This window comes from Capricornis sumatraensis, chromosome 21, assembly GCF_032405125.1.
Source record: "Capricornis sumatraensis isolate serow.1 chromosome 21, serow.2, whole genome shotgun sequence".
NCBI lineage: Eukaryota > Metazoa > Chordata > Mammalia > Artiodactyla > Bovidae > Capricornis > Capricornis sumatraensis.
In genome coordinates, this window is record NC_091089.1 from 35,515,723 (window position 1) to 35,538,429 (window position 22,707).

Here is a 22,707-nt window from a genome sequence, read left to right on the forward strand (position 1 = left end):
AGGGATACAAAATGTATCCCCTGACGCTGGGATGACATCCTCAGAGAGAAAGGAGGCATGAGCAAGAATTGGAGGGTTCAGGGAAGGCCTGGACAGTGTTTGCTGGCTCTCAAAGGCTTTACAGGCATTGGGTGATCATGATTCCACCAGCCAAGGTGATAAACAGGGAACGGGGCACCTGGGGTCTATACAGGTAACAGGCTAAGCTGGAGGGACCTGTGAGCGCTCTGGCTATGGGGATGCACAGTAGATGGTCCCAGAGCTCAGGAAAGATGGGAAATGAGGTCACAGGTGTGGGTACCATTCCCACAGAGGGGAGAACAGAATCAACAGGCACAGATGATGTTATATGAAGAGAAATCTTAGAACAAGGGGTCTCAGTGTCAAGCCCAAGGGCACACTGACATGAAAGGGATGAAAGGGAAGAGAACTCACTGAAGGAGCACTGGAGAAAGCAGGGAAAGCCAAGAGAAAGTAGCTATGGGAGCCAAAACAGGATAGTTCCAGGAAGAAAGGAGTGTTCAACGCCTCAGAGAGAGACTTGTCAGATGAGAGCGAGGCGGGACTGATGGAGACAGAGAGACAGCTCCCATGCTTCATGCAGGGGAGTTTTCTTCCCAGTTGCTTCTCTAGTATTCTGATTTCCCTTGATTTTAATAGTCACAGACCTTTTTTTGCTAAAGGCAGCTGTAAAATTTAAGTGTTTTTCTATAAACATGGCTTCAATTCCCTGGAGGAATTACTGCCATGAGCCAGAACAGACACACAGAGCAGCCGACCAAGGAAAGCACGTAAAGAGTAAGAGAGGAAAGAGCAGAACGCACCAAAACTAAGGACTTTCCTTCTGGAATTGTCACAGTCAGGGCCACCTCCGGCTCCGAGATGTCAAACTCAACCTGATCTCCGGTGATCACTTGGTCCCGGCAGCCAAGCACATGGGGGCAAAAAGAGGCTTGGAAGACACCTAGGGGCAGAGGGAGGCAGTTCTGTCACACCCCTGCCAGGACAGGTGAGCCCCAAAACCGGCCCTGCTCCCTGTAGCTCACCTGCCTGCAGCCGTCCTCCATCCACAGACACCTGTGCCGGGAACGTCGGATGTGCTGGTTGATAAAAATGGACGACGATGACATACCGACCTGGGCGTGGTACTAGTCCTTGAAGAGTCACCTGGTTCTAGGTGGAAAAAAAAATCTTCTCAAGCTATAGTTCAGTTCAGTTCAGTCTCTCAGTTGTGTCCGACTCTTTGCGACCCCATGAATCGCAGCACGCCAGGACTCCCTGTCCATCACCAACTTCCGCAGTCCACCCAAACCCATGTCTATTGAGTTGGTGATGCCATCCAACCATCTCATCCTCTGTCGTCCCCTTCTCCTCCTGCCCTCAATCCTTCCCAGCATCAGGGTCTTTTCAAATGAGTCAGCTCTTTGCATCAGGTGGCCAAAGTATTGGAGTTTCAGCTTCAGCATCAGTCCTTCCAGTGAACACCCAGGACTGATCCCCTTTAGGATGGACTAGTTGCATCTCCTTGCAGTCCAAGGGACTCTCAAGAGTCTTCTCCAACACCACAGTTCAAAAGCATCAATTCTTCGGCACTCAGCTTTCTTTATAGTTCAACTCTCACATCCACATGACTACTGGAAAATCATAGCCTTGACTAGACGGACCTTTGTTGGCAAAGTAATGTCTCTGCTTTTTAATATGCTGTCTAGGTTGGTCATAACTTTCCTTCCAAGTAGTAAGCGTCTTTTAGTTTCATGGCTGCAGTCACCATCTGCAGTGATTTTGGAGCCCAAAAAAATAAAGTCTGCCACTGTTTCCACTGTTTCCCCATCTATTTGCCATGAAGTGATGGGACTGGATGCCATGATCTTTGTTTTCTAAACGTTGAGCTTTAAGCCAACTTTTTCGCTTTCCTCTTTCACTTTCATCAAGAGACTCTTTAGGTTTTCTTCACTTTCTGCCATAAGGGTGGTGTCATCTGCATATCTGAGGTTATTGATATTTCTCCCAGCAATCTTGATTCCAGCATGTGCTTCTTCCAGCCCAGCGTTTATCATGATGTACTCTGCATAGAAGTTAAATAAGTAGGGTGACAATATAGAGCCTTGATGTGCTCCTTTTCCCTATTTGGAACCAGTCTGTTGTTTCATGTCCAGTTCTAACTGTTGCTTCCTGACCTGCATACAGATTTCTCAAGAGGCAGGCCAGATGGTCTGGTATTCCCATCTCTTTCAGAATTTTCCACAGTTTATTGTCATCCACACAGTCGAAGGCTTTGGCATAGTCAATAAAGCAGAAATAGATGTTTTTCTGGAACTCTCTTGCTTTTCCAATGGTCCAGTGGATGTTGGCAATTTGATCTCTGGTTCCTCCACCTTTTCTAAAACCAGCTTGAACATCTGGAAGTTCATGGTTCATGTATTGCTGAAGCCTGGCTTGGAGAATTTTAAGCATTACTTGACTAGCATGTGAGATGAGTGTAATTCTGCAGTAGTTTGAGCATTCTTTAGCATTGCCTTTCTTTGGGATTGGAATGAAAACTGACCTTTTCCAGTCAAGTTGCAGAGTTATTACTAATTAGAATCACAGGACATTTCAAGAATAAAAATCAAAACAATGCAGGTATTTATCCAGTAAAGGCTGGGACGTTGGGAAGGACTGATGGCAAAAGAAGGGGGCGAGCAGCAGAGGATGAGATAAATAATATTACTGACTCAATCGACATGAGTCTGAGCAAACTCCAGGCGGCAGTGAAGGACAGGGAAGTCTGGTATGTTACAGTCTATGGGGTTGCAAAGAGTCAGACATGACTTAGTGACTGAACAACAACAATTTACCCAAGTGAAGTAAAAAACCCACATTCACACAAAGCCTTCCGTTGAATCTTTGTAGCAGCTTTATTTGTAGTCACAAACACTGGAAACCAACCACATGACTTTCAGCTGCAGAATGGACAAGCCAACAGTGGGACAACCATAAACAAGACTGGAGGGAGTCTCATTTGGTACAGTCACTTTGGGAAACTATATGTGGTTTCTACCAAACATATAATTGAGCAATTGCATCTCTAGGTACATCACAAGAGAAATGCATGCTCTGTGTGCAAAAAGCCATACAAGAATGTTCCCAGAATTCAAGCACCACTTGTAATAACCATGTAACAAAGAGTCAGACTCCATTTTTTCTGTTTGATGGTTTTCAAGCTCCATCTTTCATCCTTTGCCTTTTGTCCCACAGCTGGACAAGCTGTAAGAAAGCCCAGGTGTTCATCCCTTGGCAGAGGTTGGAAATTCAGACCCCATAAATTCTAGCCCATGAGAGAGGGAGCCGTCACCTGGATCCCCCCACCCCCCCCACCCCACTATGCCCTTGCCTCACCATAATGAAAACCAGGTTCAGACTCCAACACTCGCTCAGGCTTGAGTGTGAGCCAGGTTCTCCCCAGAAAGCCTCACTATGTGAGTAATAAGTCTTTCCAAACCTCAAAATAATAATTTAAAAACTACAAGAATAGCAACAATAAAAGAGTATCTTTCAAGTGAGAGCTGGGCCTTGGAGGGTAAGTAACTTACGAAAGGTCATAGACTAATTTTATAGCAAAACTAGGACTAGAACTCTATTGTCATGACTAATTCATTTCCCCCTACTACTGTAGGCTGCCTATCCCATACGGGATCTTATTAAATTTTCTCTCCCAAATCCTTTTATTTCCTATCTTAATGCAACATGAATTGACATGAGCCATCTCTAGGATTAAAAAGACATGTCATCAGAACAAACATTAAGTCCTGCAATTCTGTGGTTTATGATGAAAAAAATGTGTGTTCCCTTCATATATTTCATCTTTGTGTTCTAGATGATTAATCAATACATGTTTATTGGGAATTTCCTGCCTACAAATTGGTATTGCAAAAAAAATCTGTTAGATTTCTAAAAGTGCTTGTGTTCTCAATTAAGAAGATAATTAATAAACTCAACCATGTTAAGTAGCAGTAGCCCATGCAAATATGACTTATCCTAAGATGGGTTATGAAAAATTGCCAAATGACTGTGCAGACACGGATGCAGGAGGGAAAGAGAGCATTGGGATAGGCTGGCCACAAACAGAATTAACTGCAAGCCTCATTCCTGAGATTCTCCACAGTTGAGAGCAGAGGTGCTTAAGCTTTAGGGGCAGCAAACACCCCTTGAGGAGTCTGTTAAAAAACAGATTCCTGGGCCACCCTCCAGAGTTTCTGACTCAGTAGTTCTTGGATGAGGCTTGCAGATCTGTATTCCTAACAAGTTCCCAGGGGTTGCAGCGGGGATGCAGCTGGTTGGGACCAGCATTGAGAACCACCAGTTCACAAGAAACACACTCGGGGTAACCCTACCTGCGGGGCCTTCAAGGTGACCCCAAGAACAGCATCGGCAGGAGGTGAAGGATCCTCTGGCAGGCGAGGGGAAGACCCACCAGTCGGGACATCCAAAATTAGTGCTGTCGGAGGAGTTTCAGGGACCAGGGAGACACAGGAGGCACTGAAATACAGAATGTTGAAAAATAACCAAAACCCAGAGAACTGTCCCTTTGAAGAGACAGATTCTAAGCATTAAAAGGACCCAGAGAAGGGCCTCCTCTCGTGATCCACTGGTTAAGACTCTGCCCTTCCACTGCAGGGGATGCAGGTTTGACCCCTGGCTGGGGAAGTTCCACATACCCTAGTGCAGCCAAAAAATAATAATAATAATACATTTGGGATTTCTCTAGCAGTTTGGACATTAAGACTTTAATCTGGCCAAAAAAACAAAATATAAAACAGAAGCAGTACTGTAACAAATTCAATAAAGACTTTAAAAATGGTCCACATTTTTTAAAAAAAATCTTAAAAAAAAGGATCCAGAGAACCACAGGTCTGCAGAGATCTCTATACGAAGATATTTGGTGTTCTGGATTGGCCAAGTATATCCCACTTGCCTACCTAATACAATGAGCTCAGACCAGAAAAAATCTTAATTTTGAAGGAATGGAAGCTAGACGGAAACTTATTGAAACTTCCCTCTCTAGTACTAAAATTCATTGCCAAATGATATCAATGCAATGAAACATTATTCACCTCTAAATATCAAGACATAAAGTTATATAAAAACAAAAAGAACAAACAGCCATCATTTCTTTCAGGCACAGCCAGATTTTACTGTCTTGGTGGTTTCCATAAAGATGCAGAATATGTCATGACTGTGTCCCTAAAGCATTTTTGAATCTACATCCAAATTACCTTCCCCAAATCCCAATGATCATTGGTTACCTAATTCTCATAACATAGTTGTGAGATTGGGTCATTATTTTCATGTTTTTTTACATGAAGAGTCTCAGACATAGAGATTAAAGGATTGGAACAGACTGGATCTTGGTGAGAGCTCAGAGTAACGCCCTTCTAGGACGAGGCTTAACCATTTCCCCCAGTTGCTACTGTGTCAGCTTCCTGATGTTATGGAATTCTGGAAAAATTGCTGGGATAAATGATTTAGCTCTTAAAAGAAAAATGCACCGCCAGCTTTGAGCATCTTGGCCTGGGATCACTTCTAAAGTGAAATATAAAGCATAGCCTTAAAAGCATTAAGTATCACTAAGAACAGACAAGGGATAAAGGAAGGAAACACATTACCTTTGATTAACAAATCGCCCATAACTGGCAATGCATTTGACATGAGGTCTCAAATATTCTGTTGAGAATTCTTCAGTGGGTATGATACAAATTTGATGCTGTCCAACAAACATAAGAAGGTACATGCCAGTTATCACCCAAGTCAAGGTTATGACCAAACATGCACTTCTAAGAAAACAGCTAAAAATTCATCCAGAGAAATTAAAACTATCACTTCACAGCAGTAAATATCATAGGATAGCATTTTCTATGGCATCATTACATGGACGCAAGTTTTTTTTGACTGTTATATAGGATCACTGATTAAATTGTTCCTGATTAAATTATTATTAATAATAATAATTATTAAATAATCATATAAACAAATAAAATCATGTGAAAGTTCAAAACAACTCTGCCAGCAACTTTGGACAGTGTCTCCTCTCCTGCGCTGGGCTGATGCTGGCTCCTCAGACCCCTAGGCAGGGAGAGGGAGATGTGTGGGCAGTTGGGGAGCCTGCTGCTCAGAAAGACGGATGCTCCTGCTATAAATAACCCTTCTCAATAGAGGAGGACTCGTATCGCGGGCATATCTGAACTCTGTCTCCAGAGCTAGTTTCTGAGTCACAGAAGAAACTCAGTCAATAACTTAATACCACTTTTCATTTTAAATCAATAACTATAACTGGCTAGATCACAAAGCCATTCAGTAACAATAGATTTTAATTGAACACCTACTATATGAGACCAAGATGGACATCCTCCTGCCTTCATGGAGCTTTCATTCTAGCCAGCCTTGACTCTGAATGACATCTGACTATTTCAGAAAGGGCAAACTTATGCTTAAAAGAAGAACTTTCAGCCCCATCACAATTTCCAAAGATGAAAAGGTTAAGATTCACTTGGCTCATTATGTTCAAAAGAGAAAGTCATCCTTAAAAAAAGAAAAGTCTTGAGTTATATAACATATAATAATTTTTAAAAACTGAATTCCAGGTAGTTCTTAAGAGAAAGCTCAACATTTCTAATAAATTTAAAACGTATTAAAACAGGCTGGCCTGCCATTTCCCAGGTGTGATACATGCTTAATATCAGCAGTAACAGGAAGTTGCTTCATACTTAATCTTATGTTCCCTGAGATATTTATTATAAATCTGAGCATCCCATTCCTAACCCAGATCCCACTGTCTCTGTTTATCACAATTCTCAGTACTAAAGTTATGCTATCGAAAGGGTATTTAATCTGTAAAAGCTAGCGTTTTAACGGTTAACAATATATACCTAATTAACTGAAAATACTCTTCTTGAAACAGAGCAACAATGGTCTGGAAAAAAATACCAGGTGACTGCAACCTTGAAAATTCTGAAGAAATCTGCCAAGAAGCTAATAGACATAATAAAATAGTAGAGTGGAAAGAAAATAAACAGTTCCTAATGACATTTCTATATACCAGCAACAATAATAGACTAGGAGATATAATGACAAAAGATAGTTCATTCATAGTAGTAACAACAAATAAAAATGAATTAAATGGAGTTTTGTGAAACATGTCCAGATTTGATGATTGAACTTTATTGGATGCTATAGGAAAAGGTTCCAGCAAACGAAGGGGCAAGACAGATGTCCAGATGGGAAAATAAACATCGTAACTCCAGCAATTCTCCGCAGGTTAACTTAAGAGATGTAATGCAAACCCAGCCAAAACGTCAATAAGCTTTAGAAATATATATGCTTATCAATAAAAAAAAATTTCTAAAAATCAGTGGCCGAAACAGAAGCGTACCAGAAGGAATTGGGCCATCCGGGCTCTGAGCCGAACGTCCGCATCTGCTAACAGCTCGTACACGGCGAGGCGACCCCTGCCGTCAGTCACAGCGCTGCGGCAGAGGACGCTGCAAGAAGAAACAGTTTATCTTAGCCTGGTTCCCCTGGTCTCCCTCCCACCCCTGTGGGGTGACTGATCGTGCTTCAGTTTCTCCTGTTCATAACTGGGTCACCAACAGTGAACTTCCCTGCAGGTGGAGTTTAGCACAGATACAACCCATCATCGGTGTGAGAAAAAGAACCTTCTTTCTGTGCTCTGAGCTGTATCTCTCAGGGCTGATGGTCATCACTATCTCCATTGGCTTTGTGGAATATCTGGTTTGGCCTGCTGAGAAAGAGCCCCAGGGCCAGTAAAATCTGATCTCTAATACAGTGTTCTTGGAAATTGACCAATATCGTTGGTAGTAGCGGTTTAGTTGCTAAATTGTGTCTGACTCTTGCAACCCCATGGACTGTAGCCTTCCAGGCTCCTCTATCCATGGGATTCTCCAGGCAAGAATACTGGAGTGGGATGCCATGTCCTTCCTCTAGGGGATCTTCCTGGCTCAGGGATCGAACACTGGTTTCCTGCCTTGCAGGCGGAGATAACTCTTTATCAGAGTTATCACAGCACTATTTTGGAAAGTGGTAATCCTTTGCCCTCCTTCTGGGGTATTGCTTTTTAACAACATAGACCTCACTTGAGAAATGCTGAGAAAGGTTCAAACCTCAGTGGGAGAAGCTGCCATGTTGAAAGGGTCTGTCATTTGAAATAGATTTTTATGGGTCGAATATTTTCTAATTGCACCACATTTTTGGACTCCAGTATTTGGTAGCCTGGTCACTTACACTGATCACATGACATGCAAAGTAGAGAAAAAGGGAATATTTTAAACAAGTGAAAAGATACCATGGGACTTGCCTGGGAGTGGTTAAATACAATAAAAGTGATTCCTGGTCTAATGCAATAATGTCTTCAAAATCTAATGATGGAGAACTTTGGTGATGTCACCACATCTGGAGTCAAAATCATCTGCAGAATATCATGCACTTCTCTCCTTAAAACACCATTCAGGAGGAGGAAAGGGCAACCCACTCCAGTATTTTTGCCTGGGAAAGCCCAAGGACAGAGGAGCCTGGAGGGCTACAGTCTATGGATTGCAAAAGAGCCAGACATGACTTAGTGACTAAACGATAACATGGCTATTAATACCAGTGTGTTATCTTTATTACAAGGAGTTACGTAATTTATTGATGAATGTGAAAGTGTTAGTTGTTCAGTCGTGCTCTACTCTTTGCAACCCCATTGACTGTAGCCCTCCAGGCTCCTCTGTCCATGGAATTCTCCAAGCAAGAATACTGGAGTGGATAGCCAATCCCTGCTCCAGGGGATCTTCCTGACCCAGGGACTGAATCTCCTGCATTGCAGGCAGATTCTTTACCATCTGAGCTACCAGAGATGCCCCTGGTGGTGAGCCTTGTTATAATATTTAAAAGAAAAATCTCATGTCCTGTTGAGAGCAAACTAGCCTGGAGAAACAGTACAGTCTAGACTGCCACATTATCAAGCAGACTTTCTGAGATGATGAAAATATTCTCTATCTGCACCATCCAGAACCGTAGCTACTAACAACACATGACTATTGAGATTTGGCATGTGGCTAGTGAACCTCAGGAGCTAAACTTTTTCCTTCATTGAATTCAAACGGATTTAAACTGAGGTGGCTCAGTGGTAAAGAATCCATTAGCCAATGCAGGAAATGCAGGAGACACAGGTTCAATCCCTGGGTCAGAAAGATCCCCTGGTGGAGGAAATGCAACCCACATTAGCATTACTGCCTGGACAGAGGACCCTGGCAGGCTAAGGTCCATGGAGTTGCAAAGAGGCAGACACAACAAAGCACACAAATGAATGGAAACGTATTTAAACAGCCACACGTAACCGATACTGTCTGAAAGAGGATACGAATAGAGTAAAGGACATGGAGCTTAAAAAAAAAAAACACCATTCAGCAAAGGTCCTGAAATAATGCTTGGGACTTATGTATCCCCAGGAGAGGGTTCTTCCTTTCTTTAGTTTTGAAATCACTCCTCTGCTTGGTGTAGATGTCTCAGCTTCTTCTGAGATAGTCAAGAGTCACCAAGGTCATAAGAATGTTTCTTCCTGTCCTGAGCCATCTCCACTTTGTACCCAGTGGAGCAGGGGTCAAACCCCAATCTGGAAGGCAGAAGGGGTCAGAGAACTGAACTGAAGGGTGGGCTTGGATGGACGGGTTATGGAGAAGTCCTGCCCCAGGTCACATGGATGACAGTCTCCTAGATTCCGATGGCAAGGTGACCCACCCATCTGGAAGTGTACATCCTGGTGGTTGCTAATGTCACCTAGAGATGAAACTAGTATTTTCATATAATGACAGAACATTCTGGAGGAACTTTGCTGGGCCATCTGGTACTCCTATTAAAAATGCAAATATAATTACATTGTTGTTTTTTTTTTAATCATCATCCCAGAGAAAAGGAAAGAGTCGAATTTTTTTTAAGACTTTGAAAAGAAGCTTTCACAGTTTATTTTTTAGGGTTGCCGAGCGCGTGATATTCATTTAATAACCATTTCATCAAGTCTCATAAAATTTTCCATTCCAAGCTACCAAAAGTGACACTTTTCATAAGTTCTTTTCTTTGCATTACAGAGAAAGTGTCCAACTCCTCAAGTCATCTTGGGTTTGACACAAGGCATGTGAGTGTAGAAGTCACAAAATGTTCAAAGTCTTAGCGGAGAATTGGGAGGGTTCACTATAAGGGCTTCCTAGGTGTTTCATAGTGTTAAAGAATCCATGTGCCAATGCAGGAGATCTAAGAATCATGGGTTTGATCTCTGGGTCAGAAAGATCCCCTGGGGAAGGGAACGGCATTTTACTCCAGTACTCTTGCCTGGAGAACCCCATGGACAGAGGAGCCTGGTGGGCTACAGTCTACAGGGTTGCAAAGAGATGGACACAACTGAAGTGAATAAACAGCATGTACACTGTAGTTCCCCACATGCTGTCTCAGGAGACTCTGCCTTCTAGTGCTATTTATCCTACAACTAATTCCACTGGGAAACATTCTTTGCACTGATTCTCTAATCAAAGTATACTCTCAACATCTGCATACATCTTGATTCATTATGCAAAGGAAACGATTTTCAAGAAATCCTTGTCAGAGCTCTTGGAAGAGATGAACTTCATCAGGGTGAATTTGAGATTCCTCTGTCAAATTATTTTTCACATGATGCTCGTCAAACATTAATGACCCCCAGTTCTTAACGGATTAATGGAGAATGTGCCAGGCACCCATGAACTCTACACGGTGTTTGAGAGAAAGGCACTGGGTTCAGTGCCCACCATGGGGATTACAGAATAAAACAAAAAGGCTGTGCTGCTTCTTGTGGGTGTGAGTGTGTTAGTTACTCAGTCATGTCTGACTCTTTGTGACTCCATGGACTGTAGCCCGCTAGGCTCCTCCATGGGATTCTCCAGGCAGAATACTGGGGTGGGTAGCCTATCCCTTTTCCAGGGGATCTTCCTGACTCAGGGATCAAACCTGGGTCTCCTGCATTGCAGGAGGATTCTTTACTGTCTGAGCCACCAGGGAAGCCCCTGCTTCTTGTGAATCTGAGCCAAAATGCTAAGTAGAACATGCAGCTTTTCCAGAAAATGCAATATTTTAAAGGCACTGCCTACGGAGAAGCCTTCCAATAGCACACCAGGGGTAATGCTGGATCGCATAACTCGTCCCCTGCTGGTTCTCAAGCTCACCCTCAAAAAGGAAACAATTTTCAAGTCGGATAAAAACCAAAGTTCCCATGGCTGACCTCCTGTCTGTTCAGTTAGAGCTGACTCCCCTGGGGCAGGACACTTACCAGTACTTGCAGCTGTAGATGTCCACCCAGCCTGCCAGGTCAGCCCCGGGGCTCTGCACGTGCACTGCGGCCTCAGACAGCTGGTCTGCTTCCGTGGCGTACTCGACCATGATGACGTAGCGGCCGACCCGTGGGACCCGCAGCCGCAGGTGCAGCTCCACCTGTCGAAGAGCCCGAGATGTTGGAGAGACGTGAGATGCACCGAATGCGTCTCCATAGGCAACAGTGAAACTGAGGCTGAGCGGACCCCTGGGAGGAGTTCTACATGTCATCATAGTAAGAAACGTGGTGCTTCCCAGGTGGCGCTAGTGGTAAAGAATCCACCTGCCAATGCAGGAGACGCCAGAGACACGGGATCTTTTCGATCTCTGGGTCGGGAAGATCCCCAGAGTAGGAAATGGCAACGCACTCCAGTACTTTTGCCTGGAAATTCCCATGGACAAAGCAGCCAGGCGGGCTACAGTCCACGGGACAGCCAAGAGCTGGACACAACTGAGTGATGGAGCACTCAGTAAGAAATGGGTCCTGCAGGCAGGGATCCCCGATAAAATACAGGATGCTCTGTTAAGTTTGAAATTCAGATAAACAATACACAATTATAGCTTAACTACAATTCAACCTAAATGGGGGCATCCGGTATTTTTATTGTCTAAATCTGATGACCCTACTAATAGGGGTCTCTACTCCTACTACTGAAATGGAGCAGGACTATGGTCCTTCCTCTTGACCATGTCCTCTGCTTGTCTTTTGTCTGTGGAAAAACTTTAGCCAAAGAATAAGTTTAATCAGAGAAGTGAGAAAATGCAGAAACAATGTTAAACAGTCAAAGGAGACCAAATAACCATAATGGAGTCACTAAACATAGTCAAGGACTTTTAGTTCCTTCTCAAGGGCTATAGATAATATTCTGAGCCAAATCCTGGGGGCTGTCTTATAGATACTGAAATCCTTACCAAGTGGAGAACTTAACTACATGAAAAACCAGACCGCAGTCATGACATAAGATGCCACAACTGCAAGAACTGGCCTCAAGAAATGGAAACAAATTGACCCTGGAACTGAAGATTAAATCTATTAAAACAATCAAGAAGACACTGGTCGGATTGCCAATGACCAATTCAAGCTGACTGTCCGGGCTGAGTGTGCGATTTCTGCATGTAGCCCCCTCCCTCTCTCTATAAAAGCTCTTGCCCACTCACAGTCAGTGGGAGGAGCTGGCCTATGGACAGGAGTGTGTTCTCCCTGCCCTTCCTTTGCTGCTGCCAGCATCCAACATAAAGCAAACTTTCTCTTTCCACCATCCTGGCCTCTTTGATGGCTTTTGAGCAGCAAGCGGCCAGATCTGGGTTTGGTATTATTACCCATATATCTGCCTTGTTTCTCAAGGCCAGAGATACTTTAAAATCTGAAGTAAAGAGGAATTTCCAATGAGTGATAAAAGGAACGGACGTATGCCTCGATGGGCTACAAAGATGAAAATATTCACTATCTGGTTCTTTACAGAAGAAGCATGCCCAGCCGTGGCATCACCTTGTGGCTAGGAGCCTGGAGTCTGGAATCACACTGCCTCCAGCTGTGTAGCCTGGAGCAAGTTACTCAACATCTGTATGTCTCAGTATCTTCCTGTGTAAAAATGAGGATAACATAGTGCCCACCTCTTAAGACTATGAGGATTAAGTGAATTAATACAGGATGAGCTCTTCAAACTGTATCCAGCCTGTTGTAAGCCCTGTATAAGGGGCTTCTTTGGTGGTTCAGATGGTAAAAAATCTGTCTGTAATGCAGGAGACCTGGGTTCCATCCCTGGATTGGGAAGATCTCCTGCAAAAGGAAATGGCTACCTGCTTCAGTATTCTTGCCTGGAGAAGCCCATGGACAGAAGAGCCTAGCAGACTACAGTCCGTGGGGTTGCAAAGAGTCAGACACGACTGAGTGACTAACAAACACACACACACGCACACACACACACACACACACACTGTATAAACAATGATGATTATAACTGTGGCTATTGCTTAGTAGTATTTAGTGTGCCATACAAACATACTTCACTGTTCTAATATCTGCCCTTCCTCCCATTCCATAGTACAAATGTAAAATCATTTATTTAACTAATCCCCTATTGATAGACATTTAGGTTATCTCTAATTTTTCCTAAAACATATAAGGCTATATGATCATGTATCTATATCTAAATATATAAGTATATATCCATATTTATATCTATGGAAGAAAGGGAAAGTGTTAGGTACTCAGTCATACTCAGTCGTGTCTGACACTTTGTGACCCCATGGACTGTAGCCCACCCAGCTCCTCTGTCCATGGGATTCTCCAGGCAAGAATACTGGAGTGGGTAGCCATTCTCTTCTCCAGGGAATCTTCCTGACCAAGGTATCAAACTCAGGTGGATTCTTTACTGTCTGAGCCACCAGGGAAGCCCGTTTATATCTATATCTGGATCTATATCCTTTTGCTAGTATTTCTGTAAGATTCTTAGAAGTGGAATTAGAATCACTAGATCAAAATGTGGTGCACATTTAATTCCCGAGTCAGTATCAGAACTACATTCCTTAAGCAGTTTAACCCACTTCAGCCCATAAGCTCAGGCCCTGTCAAGCTTCACCACACTTAATTAAAATCCTCCTGCCTCTGGTCTTCAGGAAATTCACATCTGCTGTTCCTTCCACACAGCTCTGAACCACACACCTGCTTATTTTTCACAGTGATTTTTCTATCACTTAAATAATAGAAAGACTTCCCTCCAGGAGAAAACGTAGATTATCCACACCACTTTCTCACTCGTTATACAGTGAAATATGATGCTGCCACTGGTTCACATGGAGAGGTAATTACCAACATCTCCCCCTTGGGATCTCCAAATGAGGGCTTGTCTGTCTTCACCCCACCACGAAACACACAAGGCCAATGAGCTTTCTCCCAGGAGTTATTATTGGCTGCCAGGTCTATCATAGCACTCTATTATAAACTTCTATTACTCTTCCTACTCCAAGCCATATGGGTTGGCTTTTGGAAGACTTGGTAGGGTTTTGAATATATCTGATGACAGAAATGGGTTTTGAGAAGTCAGACAAAAGATGCAAATTATAGAAAACAGAAACCCTGCTGTTTATCAGTTATTATCTTTGAAGGCTTCCCAGGTGGTGCAGTATAAAGTATCTTCTTGCCACTGCAGGAGATAAGTCTTAGACACTAGATAAGTCTTAATCACCGCATCACCAGGGAAGTCCCTGGGTTTGTGTATTTACACGGATGGTGAAGCCATTTACTTAGGGAACTCCTAAATGGAATTTGATATCCCTCTGGGATGACAAACCTAAACAATGTGTCGAAAAGGAGAGACATTACTCTCCCAACAAAGGTCCGTATAGTCAAGGCTATGGTCTTTCCAGTTGTCACATATGGTCATGAGAGTTAGACCATAAAGAAGGCAGAATATCAAAGAATGTCTCTTCAAAATGTAGAGCTGGAAAAGACTCCTGCAAGTCCCTTGGACAGCAAGGAGATCATACCAGTCAATTTTAAAGGAGGTCAACCCTGACTATTCACTGGAAAGACTGATGCTGAAGCTGAAGCTCCAGTATTTTGGTCATGTGATGTGAAGAAATGACTCATTGGAAAAGTCCCTGATGCTGGGAAAGATCAAGGGCAGAAGCAGAAGAGGGCATCAGAGGATGTGATGGCTGGATGGCATCACCGATGCAATGACCATGAACTTGGGCAAACTTCGGGAGATGGTGATGGACAGGGAGGCCTGGCGTGCTGCAGTCCATGGGGTCTCAAAGAGTCAGACATGGGTGTTGTTCAGTTGGGTGACTCCACAACAACAACACCTGAGATATCTAAGAGGTGATGTCATGAAGGAAGTGGGCTGTGCCACTCAGTATATAAAATGGGAGGTGCGACTGGACTTGCCAATCTGAGAATCACCTGTGTAAAACTGGTACCTAACACCATAGACATGGAGAAGACTGCTTAGGGAGGGACTACAGAGTAAAAAGACAAGGGTTAGGACGGCTGCTGCTGCTGCTGCTGCTGCTGGGTCACTTCAGTCGTGTCCGGCTCTGTGAGACCCCATAGACGGCAGCCCACCAGGCTCCCCCGTCCCTGGAATTCTCCAGGCAAGAACACTGGAGTGGGTTGCCATTTCCTTCTCCAATGCATGAAAGTGAAAAGTGAAAGTGAAGTCGCTCAGTCGTGTCCGACTCTTCGAGATTCCATGGACTGCAGCCCACCAGGCTCCTCCATCCATGGGATTTTCCAGGCAAGAGTACTGGCATGGGTTGCCATTGCCTTCTCCAGGGCTAAGACTGAACCTCAATATATTCTAACATTTGATGTGGAGACACAGGAGGGTAAGCCTACAAATGATAGTTGGAGGAAGCAGCCAGAGAGGTTCAAAGAGACCCAGTCTGCTCCTAAATTCTGGAATTTAAATTCTTCTCTTAAATTCAAGACAAAAAGACTGTTTTTTTAATAGGAGTATTCAACAAGTATTGAAAGCTGCTGAAAAGTTGAACAGATGAAGACTGGAAAATATCCATTGGACTTAGCAGAGCAACACTAACACAATCACTGGAAGTCCTGCCCGCCCCCCCACCAAAAAAAATTCATGGGACTGGGAGGTGAAGTCAGACTGGTGTCGGTTGAGGTAGGAATGGAAAGTAGAGAATTCGAAATTGTGAGTCTAGACAATTCTTGGTTTTGAAGGGACAGAGAGTTATGGAGCAGTGGTTGAAGGATTGTGGGAAGAGGAAGTAGGGTTTTCATAAAAATAAGATGAAAGTGAAAGTCAATCAGTTGTGTCTGACTCTTTATAGTCCATGGAATTCTCCAGGCCAGAATACTGGTGTGGGTAGCTGTTCCCTTCTCTAAGGGATCTTCCCGACCCAGGAATCGAACCAGGGTCTCCTGCATTCCAGGCAGATTCTTCCCTGAGTTATCAGGGAAGCAAAAATAGGACAGAACTTAGCATGTTTTAAATGTGGGATGACTTCCAATTCAGACAGTACAGGAATTCATATTTGCTGTACCCCTTCTCCAAGAGACAGCAACTATGGGTGTGTATCGGTCGTAAAAAGGATTTTTTTTTTGTTTTGCAACCCTACAGTCATGACTGTAGCCCACCTGGCTCCTCTGTCCATGGAATTCTCCAGGCAAGAATACCGGAGGGGGTTCCCATGTCCCTCTCCAGGGGATCTTCCTGTCCCAGGGATTGAACCCAGGTTTCCCACATCACAGGCATATTCTTTACAGCCTGAGCCACCAAATAATGTTTTAATAGTAAAACAACAACAACAAAATAAGTTTGGGATTAAAAGGAGACAGATGATGGAACATAAGTAAAAGAAAAACTTGAAATGGCACCAGGGCTGAAGTCACAGGCTTGTTGTTCTCCAGGCTGGAAGCAGGCTGTGTGGGCCAGCAGCTCAGAATATGCAGAGTAAAGCGAACTAAAAACACTTCATATGAGACAGAGGCCAGATCCAGGCTCATTTTTTGAAGCTAAAGGATGAGAGTTCCTTCACATCATGAAAAACTGAAGAAAAAAAAAATCACTGAAAACCTGCCATCTGGATTTCAGCTTTATAAAAAATGATGGGATACGGAAAACAAAGATCAAAGATGAGGCCTAGGACCAAGAACTGAGTTAAGCACCTGTGGGCTCAGTGTCTGAATCTGTACTAGCCTGAGGACCACAATAATAGACATTGGCATATTGTTATGCCTGGCTCTGGGCTAAGGGTACAGAGAACCAGACAGACAAGCCAGACTGAGATGGATGTAGGGAAAGAGGGAGAAGATAAAAACCTCTCATTCAAAGTAAGCCAGTAAGCAAACAAAATAAGCCTGCACAACATACAGAAATCTAACCTTAAGAAGAACAGTCAAGGGGACTTCCCTGGTGGTCCAGTGGCTAAGACCTCATGCTCCCAATGTGGGGGGCCTGGGTTTGATCCCTGGTCAGGGAACTAGATCCCACATGTGGCAACTAAGACCCAGGACAGCCAATAAATACATAATATTTAGGAAAAAAGAATTTTTCTCTTTTTTTTAAAAAAATAGGCAATAATATATCATCAAGTAAAGATGAGTTTACCTCAGATGAAATAAACTTTATGAAAGTCTGATGAAGTTTTAAAATAAGTACACTGGTCCCTAATCCAGAACCCCCAAAGTCTGAAAAGGAAAACTAGTTTTCAAATGTGTTTGGTTACAAAACCTAACCTAACTCTAACCAATCATCACTTGATGGTAAAATCTGACCTGAACTAACTCCATATATACAGTCTTCATGTACCTCCCTTGGTATGTCTATTCATGCTTTTCACTGGAAAAATATTAGCTTGTCTGACTACAAGGTGCTGTTCCAGAACCCACTATAGACATTATGTGTATACAATCATATCTTTTTAAAATTTTTAAAATTCTGAATTCTGAACTATACCTTGCTCCAAGGATGTTGAGAAACTCAAAAAGATTAATGGAGTAACTCCTCTTTAAAAAGTAAATGAAGTTATGAAACAAAAATTGGCAGAGGAGAAACAAGAAAAGAGAAAATATAAGAAAGAGCTAGTAAGAAATCTTTTGAGATGAAAAGTACATGTTACATGGAATTGGGAGGCTGAATAAAATCTAGACTAGAGACAGTGAACTAGAACATTTATGGATTCTAAGAGAGTCTTGAGGAAGTCACTCAGAAACCAGTGCAAAAGAGCCAAAGAAACACACTAATATGAAAGAGCAGTTTAGAGACAGATCGAGAGGCTCCAACATTCTTCCAGCCTGACTTCCAGAAGAGAAGATGAAAAGATTTGCAGCCAAGTAATATCTGTAGAGATACTATCCAAAAAATTCCAGGATAAGAGACATGACTCTTCACATGAAACTGCACTTTGAGTACTAAAATAATAAAAATAAATCTGCACCTAAACACATAAAAATGAAACTTCAGAACATCACAAACAAAGTACATCCTGGAACTTCTCGTTAAACACATAGGGTGTAGCACACCTATTTACTGACCCTCCCTCTCAGAAATCCACAAAAATAAGGGTAAATATTTTTTGAATCATAAACCCACAAAGAAAAGAGAATAGAGAAGAGGAAAATAACAGGCCAGAGACCTGAAAAATTTGGAAGCTAGAATGCAATCGGATGTTAACTAATTGAACAGACCAAAAGATGAAGCATGTGTGTGTGTGTGTGTGTGTGTGTGTGTGTGTGTATGTTAGGGTTGAGGTTGCTATTGTGGTTGGAGTTGGAAGAAAAAAACTAAGAAATCTCTCAAAACATAAAACAAGATAAGGCTATTGAAAAGGTGGGCTAAAGATAAAGAAATAATTTATCAAAGGAAAAACTCAGGAAAGTTTCCCAGAGAAGTTTCTAGAGTAAACAGGGTACCACAGGTGTTGGATTAGGCTACCTCTAGAAGAAGTGAGTCCCCCATCAATTCAAGTATTCAACAGAGGCCAAATAAATCAATATCTGACAAGGACAATGTAGACAGAATTTTTTCCAGGAAGAGAGATCAGATGACTCCTAAGACCTTCGTGAACTCTGTTGGGCTTCCCTGGTGACTCAGCGGTAGAGAATCGGACTGCCAATACAGGATCAGTCCCTGGGTCAGGAAGATCCCCTGGAGAAGGAAATGGCAACCCACTCCAGTATTCTTGCCTGGGAAATTCCATGGACAGAGGTGCCTGGTGGACTACAGTCCATGGGGTCGCAAAGAGTCCGACTCTAGCTACTAAACAACAGCAAACTCTGTCAATCTCTGACTTTTAGCACAGTGACCTTGACGCCTCATTAATGCTGTGCAACAGAGCTTTCTGTGATGGCAAAATATTCTGTGATGTGTGCTGTCCAATACAATGGGCACTAGACATACATGATTACTGAGAGCTTGAAATGTGGTTAGTGTAACCGAAGAACTGAATGTTTAGCTTTACTTAAGTTTAATTAAAATAGATATATACTGAATCAGACAGCATAAGTCTCCAGGCCTTCAGATAAAACAGTAAAACAGGATTTTTAAATAAAACTGGACAGCCCAGGGCTGCGTTGTATGCGTCATGCAAATAGAACAGCTCAGAGCTATGGCTCCGGGCTAAGTCAGAGGCAGGAACAGCTCCTGATGAATCATCAGCATTACTTCCTGGACATCAGCCCTTCCCAACTGTAGCTCCCTGCTATGTGGGGTGCACACACACACACATATCTGTGGTATATGTGTGTGCATGTATGTGCATCTGTATGCACACACACAGCAGGGGCAGGGAGAGAGACAGTGGACTGAAGATTAGAATGGAGAGGAAGTAAGACCATTTTGTTTTTCCTTATGCGTATTTTTCTTTTAAATTGATTTTTATTGACGTATATTTGCTTTACAATGTTACAATAGTGTCTACTGTACAGCAGAGTAAATCAGCTATATCTATACACATATCCAATACTTTGGCCACCTGATGCGAAGAGCTGACCCTGATGCTGGGAAACATTGAAGGTAGGAGGAGAAGGGGACGACAGAGAAAGAGATGGTTGGATGGCATCACCAACTCAATAGATATGAGTTTGAGGAAGCTCCAGGAGATAGTGAAGGGCAGGGGAGCCTGGTGTGCTGCAGTCCCTGGGGTCGCAAAAAGTCAGACACGACTAAGCGACTGAACAACAAACACATACGTCCTCTGTTTTTTGGATTTCTCTCCCATTTAGGATTGCACATAACACTGAGTAGGGTTCCCTGAGCTGTGCGGTAGGCTCTCATTAGTTATCTATGCTATGCTGTTGTTTAGTCGCTCAGTCGTATCCGACTCTTGCGACCCCATGGACTGTAGCCCACCAGGCTCCTCTGTTCATGGGATGGGATTGCCCAGGCAAGAATACTGGAGTGGGTTGCCATTTCCTTTCCCTTCGATCTCCCCACCCAGAGATCAAACCCAAGTCTCCTGGCATTGCAGGCGGATTCTTTACTGCTGAGTGACTGGGGAAGTGATTATGTCAATCCTAATCACCCAATTCATCTCGTCCCCAACCCCCTTTCCCCTCTTGGTGTCCATAAGATTGTTCTCCATGTCTGTGTGTCTATTTCTGTTTTGCAAATATGATCGTCGGTACCATTTTTATAGATTCCATATATATTCATGCATATTGTTTTTCTTATTATAACAAGTAGAAAGGAGAAGAGGGCAGCAGAGGATGAGATGGTTAGATAGCATCACCGACTCAATGGAAATGAACTTGGGCAAACTCCAGGAGAGAGTGGGGGACAGGGAAGCCTGGCATGCTTCAGTCCATGGGGTCACAAAGAGTTGGACACGACGGAGTGACTGAACAACATACTTTTTTTGGTAAAAATAATAGTTGTAAAATAAAAACTCAAATAAAACAAAGACTAAACTTAAGAAACACCATCAAACTCCTACAACTTCTACCTTGAAAATGTTAGGAATGTAGTTTACAAAAAGATACACATCAAAATGGTGAGTGAGAATACTGCATATATTTTCATTTCATGGGTTTAATCCCCCAGATGAACGTTTCCCTCAAGGGTACAAAACAGAGAACACTGCAAAAAGTAAGGAATGGAAATACTGTAGAGAAAGGTTTTGCTTGTGTGTGTGCGTCTTCATTCTGAATAATGAGTTCTTATTGTTGATACACAGTACTTCTAACTCAAATCTTAAAACTGTACAGTCTTAAATTATTTTGAGGCTCAAAGAACTCCTGGAAGAAAAGCAATGCCAAGACCTGTAGAAACCTGTCCTCTGAGCCAGGAAGGAGGTGCCTTTGGGTGTAGCAGTTCCAGAATCTAAGCTCAAGGAATTCAGCTGCTGCAAATTGTCTAGCCCAAGGGGATGAGCAGTCAGTGAGCGTTGCATCCTTTTAGGGTAAGCTGTGTGATTTCTGAAGGCTTTGTAGAGAGATCGTGCCCCGAATCAGGGTGAACAGGATGCCCCCTTGTAAATCCAGAGAATCAAAAGGAAAAGATTCTGAGGTTGCTCACGTTGCCCGCCATGTACAGAAAGTGATGGAAGACGAGCCTTCCCACGGCTCAGCGTGGTGGACTGCCCAGCTCCAGCCTGAACCAGAGAACTCAGCACACCTTTAATTAACATCTCTGGGGAGGTCTTCCAGATTTACCTGAATATGAGATACCATTGTGGCCAAGGGTTTTCAGCAGAAGGACAGGGAGGTGGTAAAATATCTGATAGAAAAACAAAACAAGGCTGCCTCACCTCTCTTCCACTGAGGTCCGCCATGACTGGGTGCGCGGGGGTGGGCTGCCTCACTGCCAAGGGTCTCGGCTCCCCATCAAGCAGGAAGTGTCTGGCCTCGCAAGCCAGGGCACAAGGGAATCGGGTTACTGGCAAATGCTGGTAAAGCAAACAACTTCAACAACAACAACAACAAAACACAACAGTTACAACTGAGAACATAACACAGAGGATCAGAGTTCATCCCCAGGACTCCTATCCATCCCGTGCATTCATTCATTCACCCATCACTCTTCAGCAAACTCTTACTAAGTGCTTACTACAGGAACTGGGCGATACATTTTCATCTGCCTGAGGAACGGGAGAAGCAGTGATCCACAAACGCACATTCATTGTACGCTCTTCCCCTCACTAGATGCACGGCCCTGAGCGTGTTCCTTAGGCACGCATCGCCACTTCCTCATGTAAGAGAGTGAGAGTCACTCTGAAGCCCTAGTCACAAAGTGGTTTGTGACTCTTGCATGAAACACCGTCACTGCTACAAAGAAAAGCCACAGTTAAGTCATTAACCAGAGCATCCTGTGCAGTCATGATCCTGAGGGCTATTGAGAATCCTTGAACCCAAGGCTCCTGAGTTAGAGGACCCGATGATGCACCTGCTGCCCATACTAACTTCTCTTGGGGATGGCCCACATTGGCACACGGCTCCGTGACCGGCAGCTGCAGCGAGGGGGCCTCATAGTAATCCCTGGGGAGCAGCACCAGGTAGTCCTAGGAGATAAAGACCAAAACAATGAATACTCGTTAGGAGGGTAGCCCCAGGTTAGTGTTAATGATAAAATAGCTGCACACACTAGCTAAATGAATAATAACCAGGCGAAGCACTCTAGTTAAATTCTCCATATCATCAACTGCTTTTTATTTCTGCCCCCTGACTCATCAGAACACACCAAGCAACCTATGGTGGCTCAGATGGTAAAGAATCTGCCTGCAATGTGGGAGACCCAGGTTCAATCCCTGGGTCGAGAAGATCCCTTGGAGAAAGGAATGGCTAACCACTTCAGTATTCATGTCTGGAGAATTCCATGGACAGAGGAGCCTGGCGGGCTATAGTCCATGGGGTCACAAAGAGCCAGACAAAAC

At 43.4% G+C, this 22,707-nt stretch overlaps 1 protein-coding gene across 1 annotated transcript in view; it reads right to left on the minus strand.

The window, feature by feature from the left end:
* Positions 1 to 22,707, minus strand: part of LOC138097474 (laminin subunit alpha-3-like) — a 173,431-nt gene that overhangs the window by 33,441 nt on the left and 117,283 nt on the right. The window contains exons 17-22 of the mRNA XM_068993656.1: positions 22,258 to 22,335; positions 21,586 to 21,681; positions 11,330 to 11,490; positions 7,409 to 7,517; positions 1,047 to 1,077; positions 825 to 964 (exon numbers count right to left, since the gene is read on the minus strand). Of these exons, the coding sequence (XP_068849757.1) occupies positions 825 to 964; positions 1,047 to 1,077; positions 7,409 to 7,517; positions 11,330 to 11,490; positions 21,586 to 21,681; positions 22,258 to 22,335 (615 nt within the window). The remainder of the gene's footprint in view (positions 1 to 824; positions 965 to 1,046; positions 1,078 to 7,408; positions 7,518 to 11,329; positions 11,491 to 21,585; positions 21,682 to 22,257; positions 22,336 to 22,707) is intronic.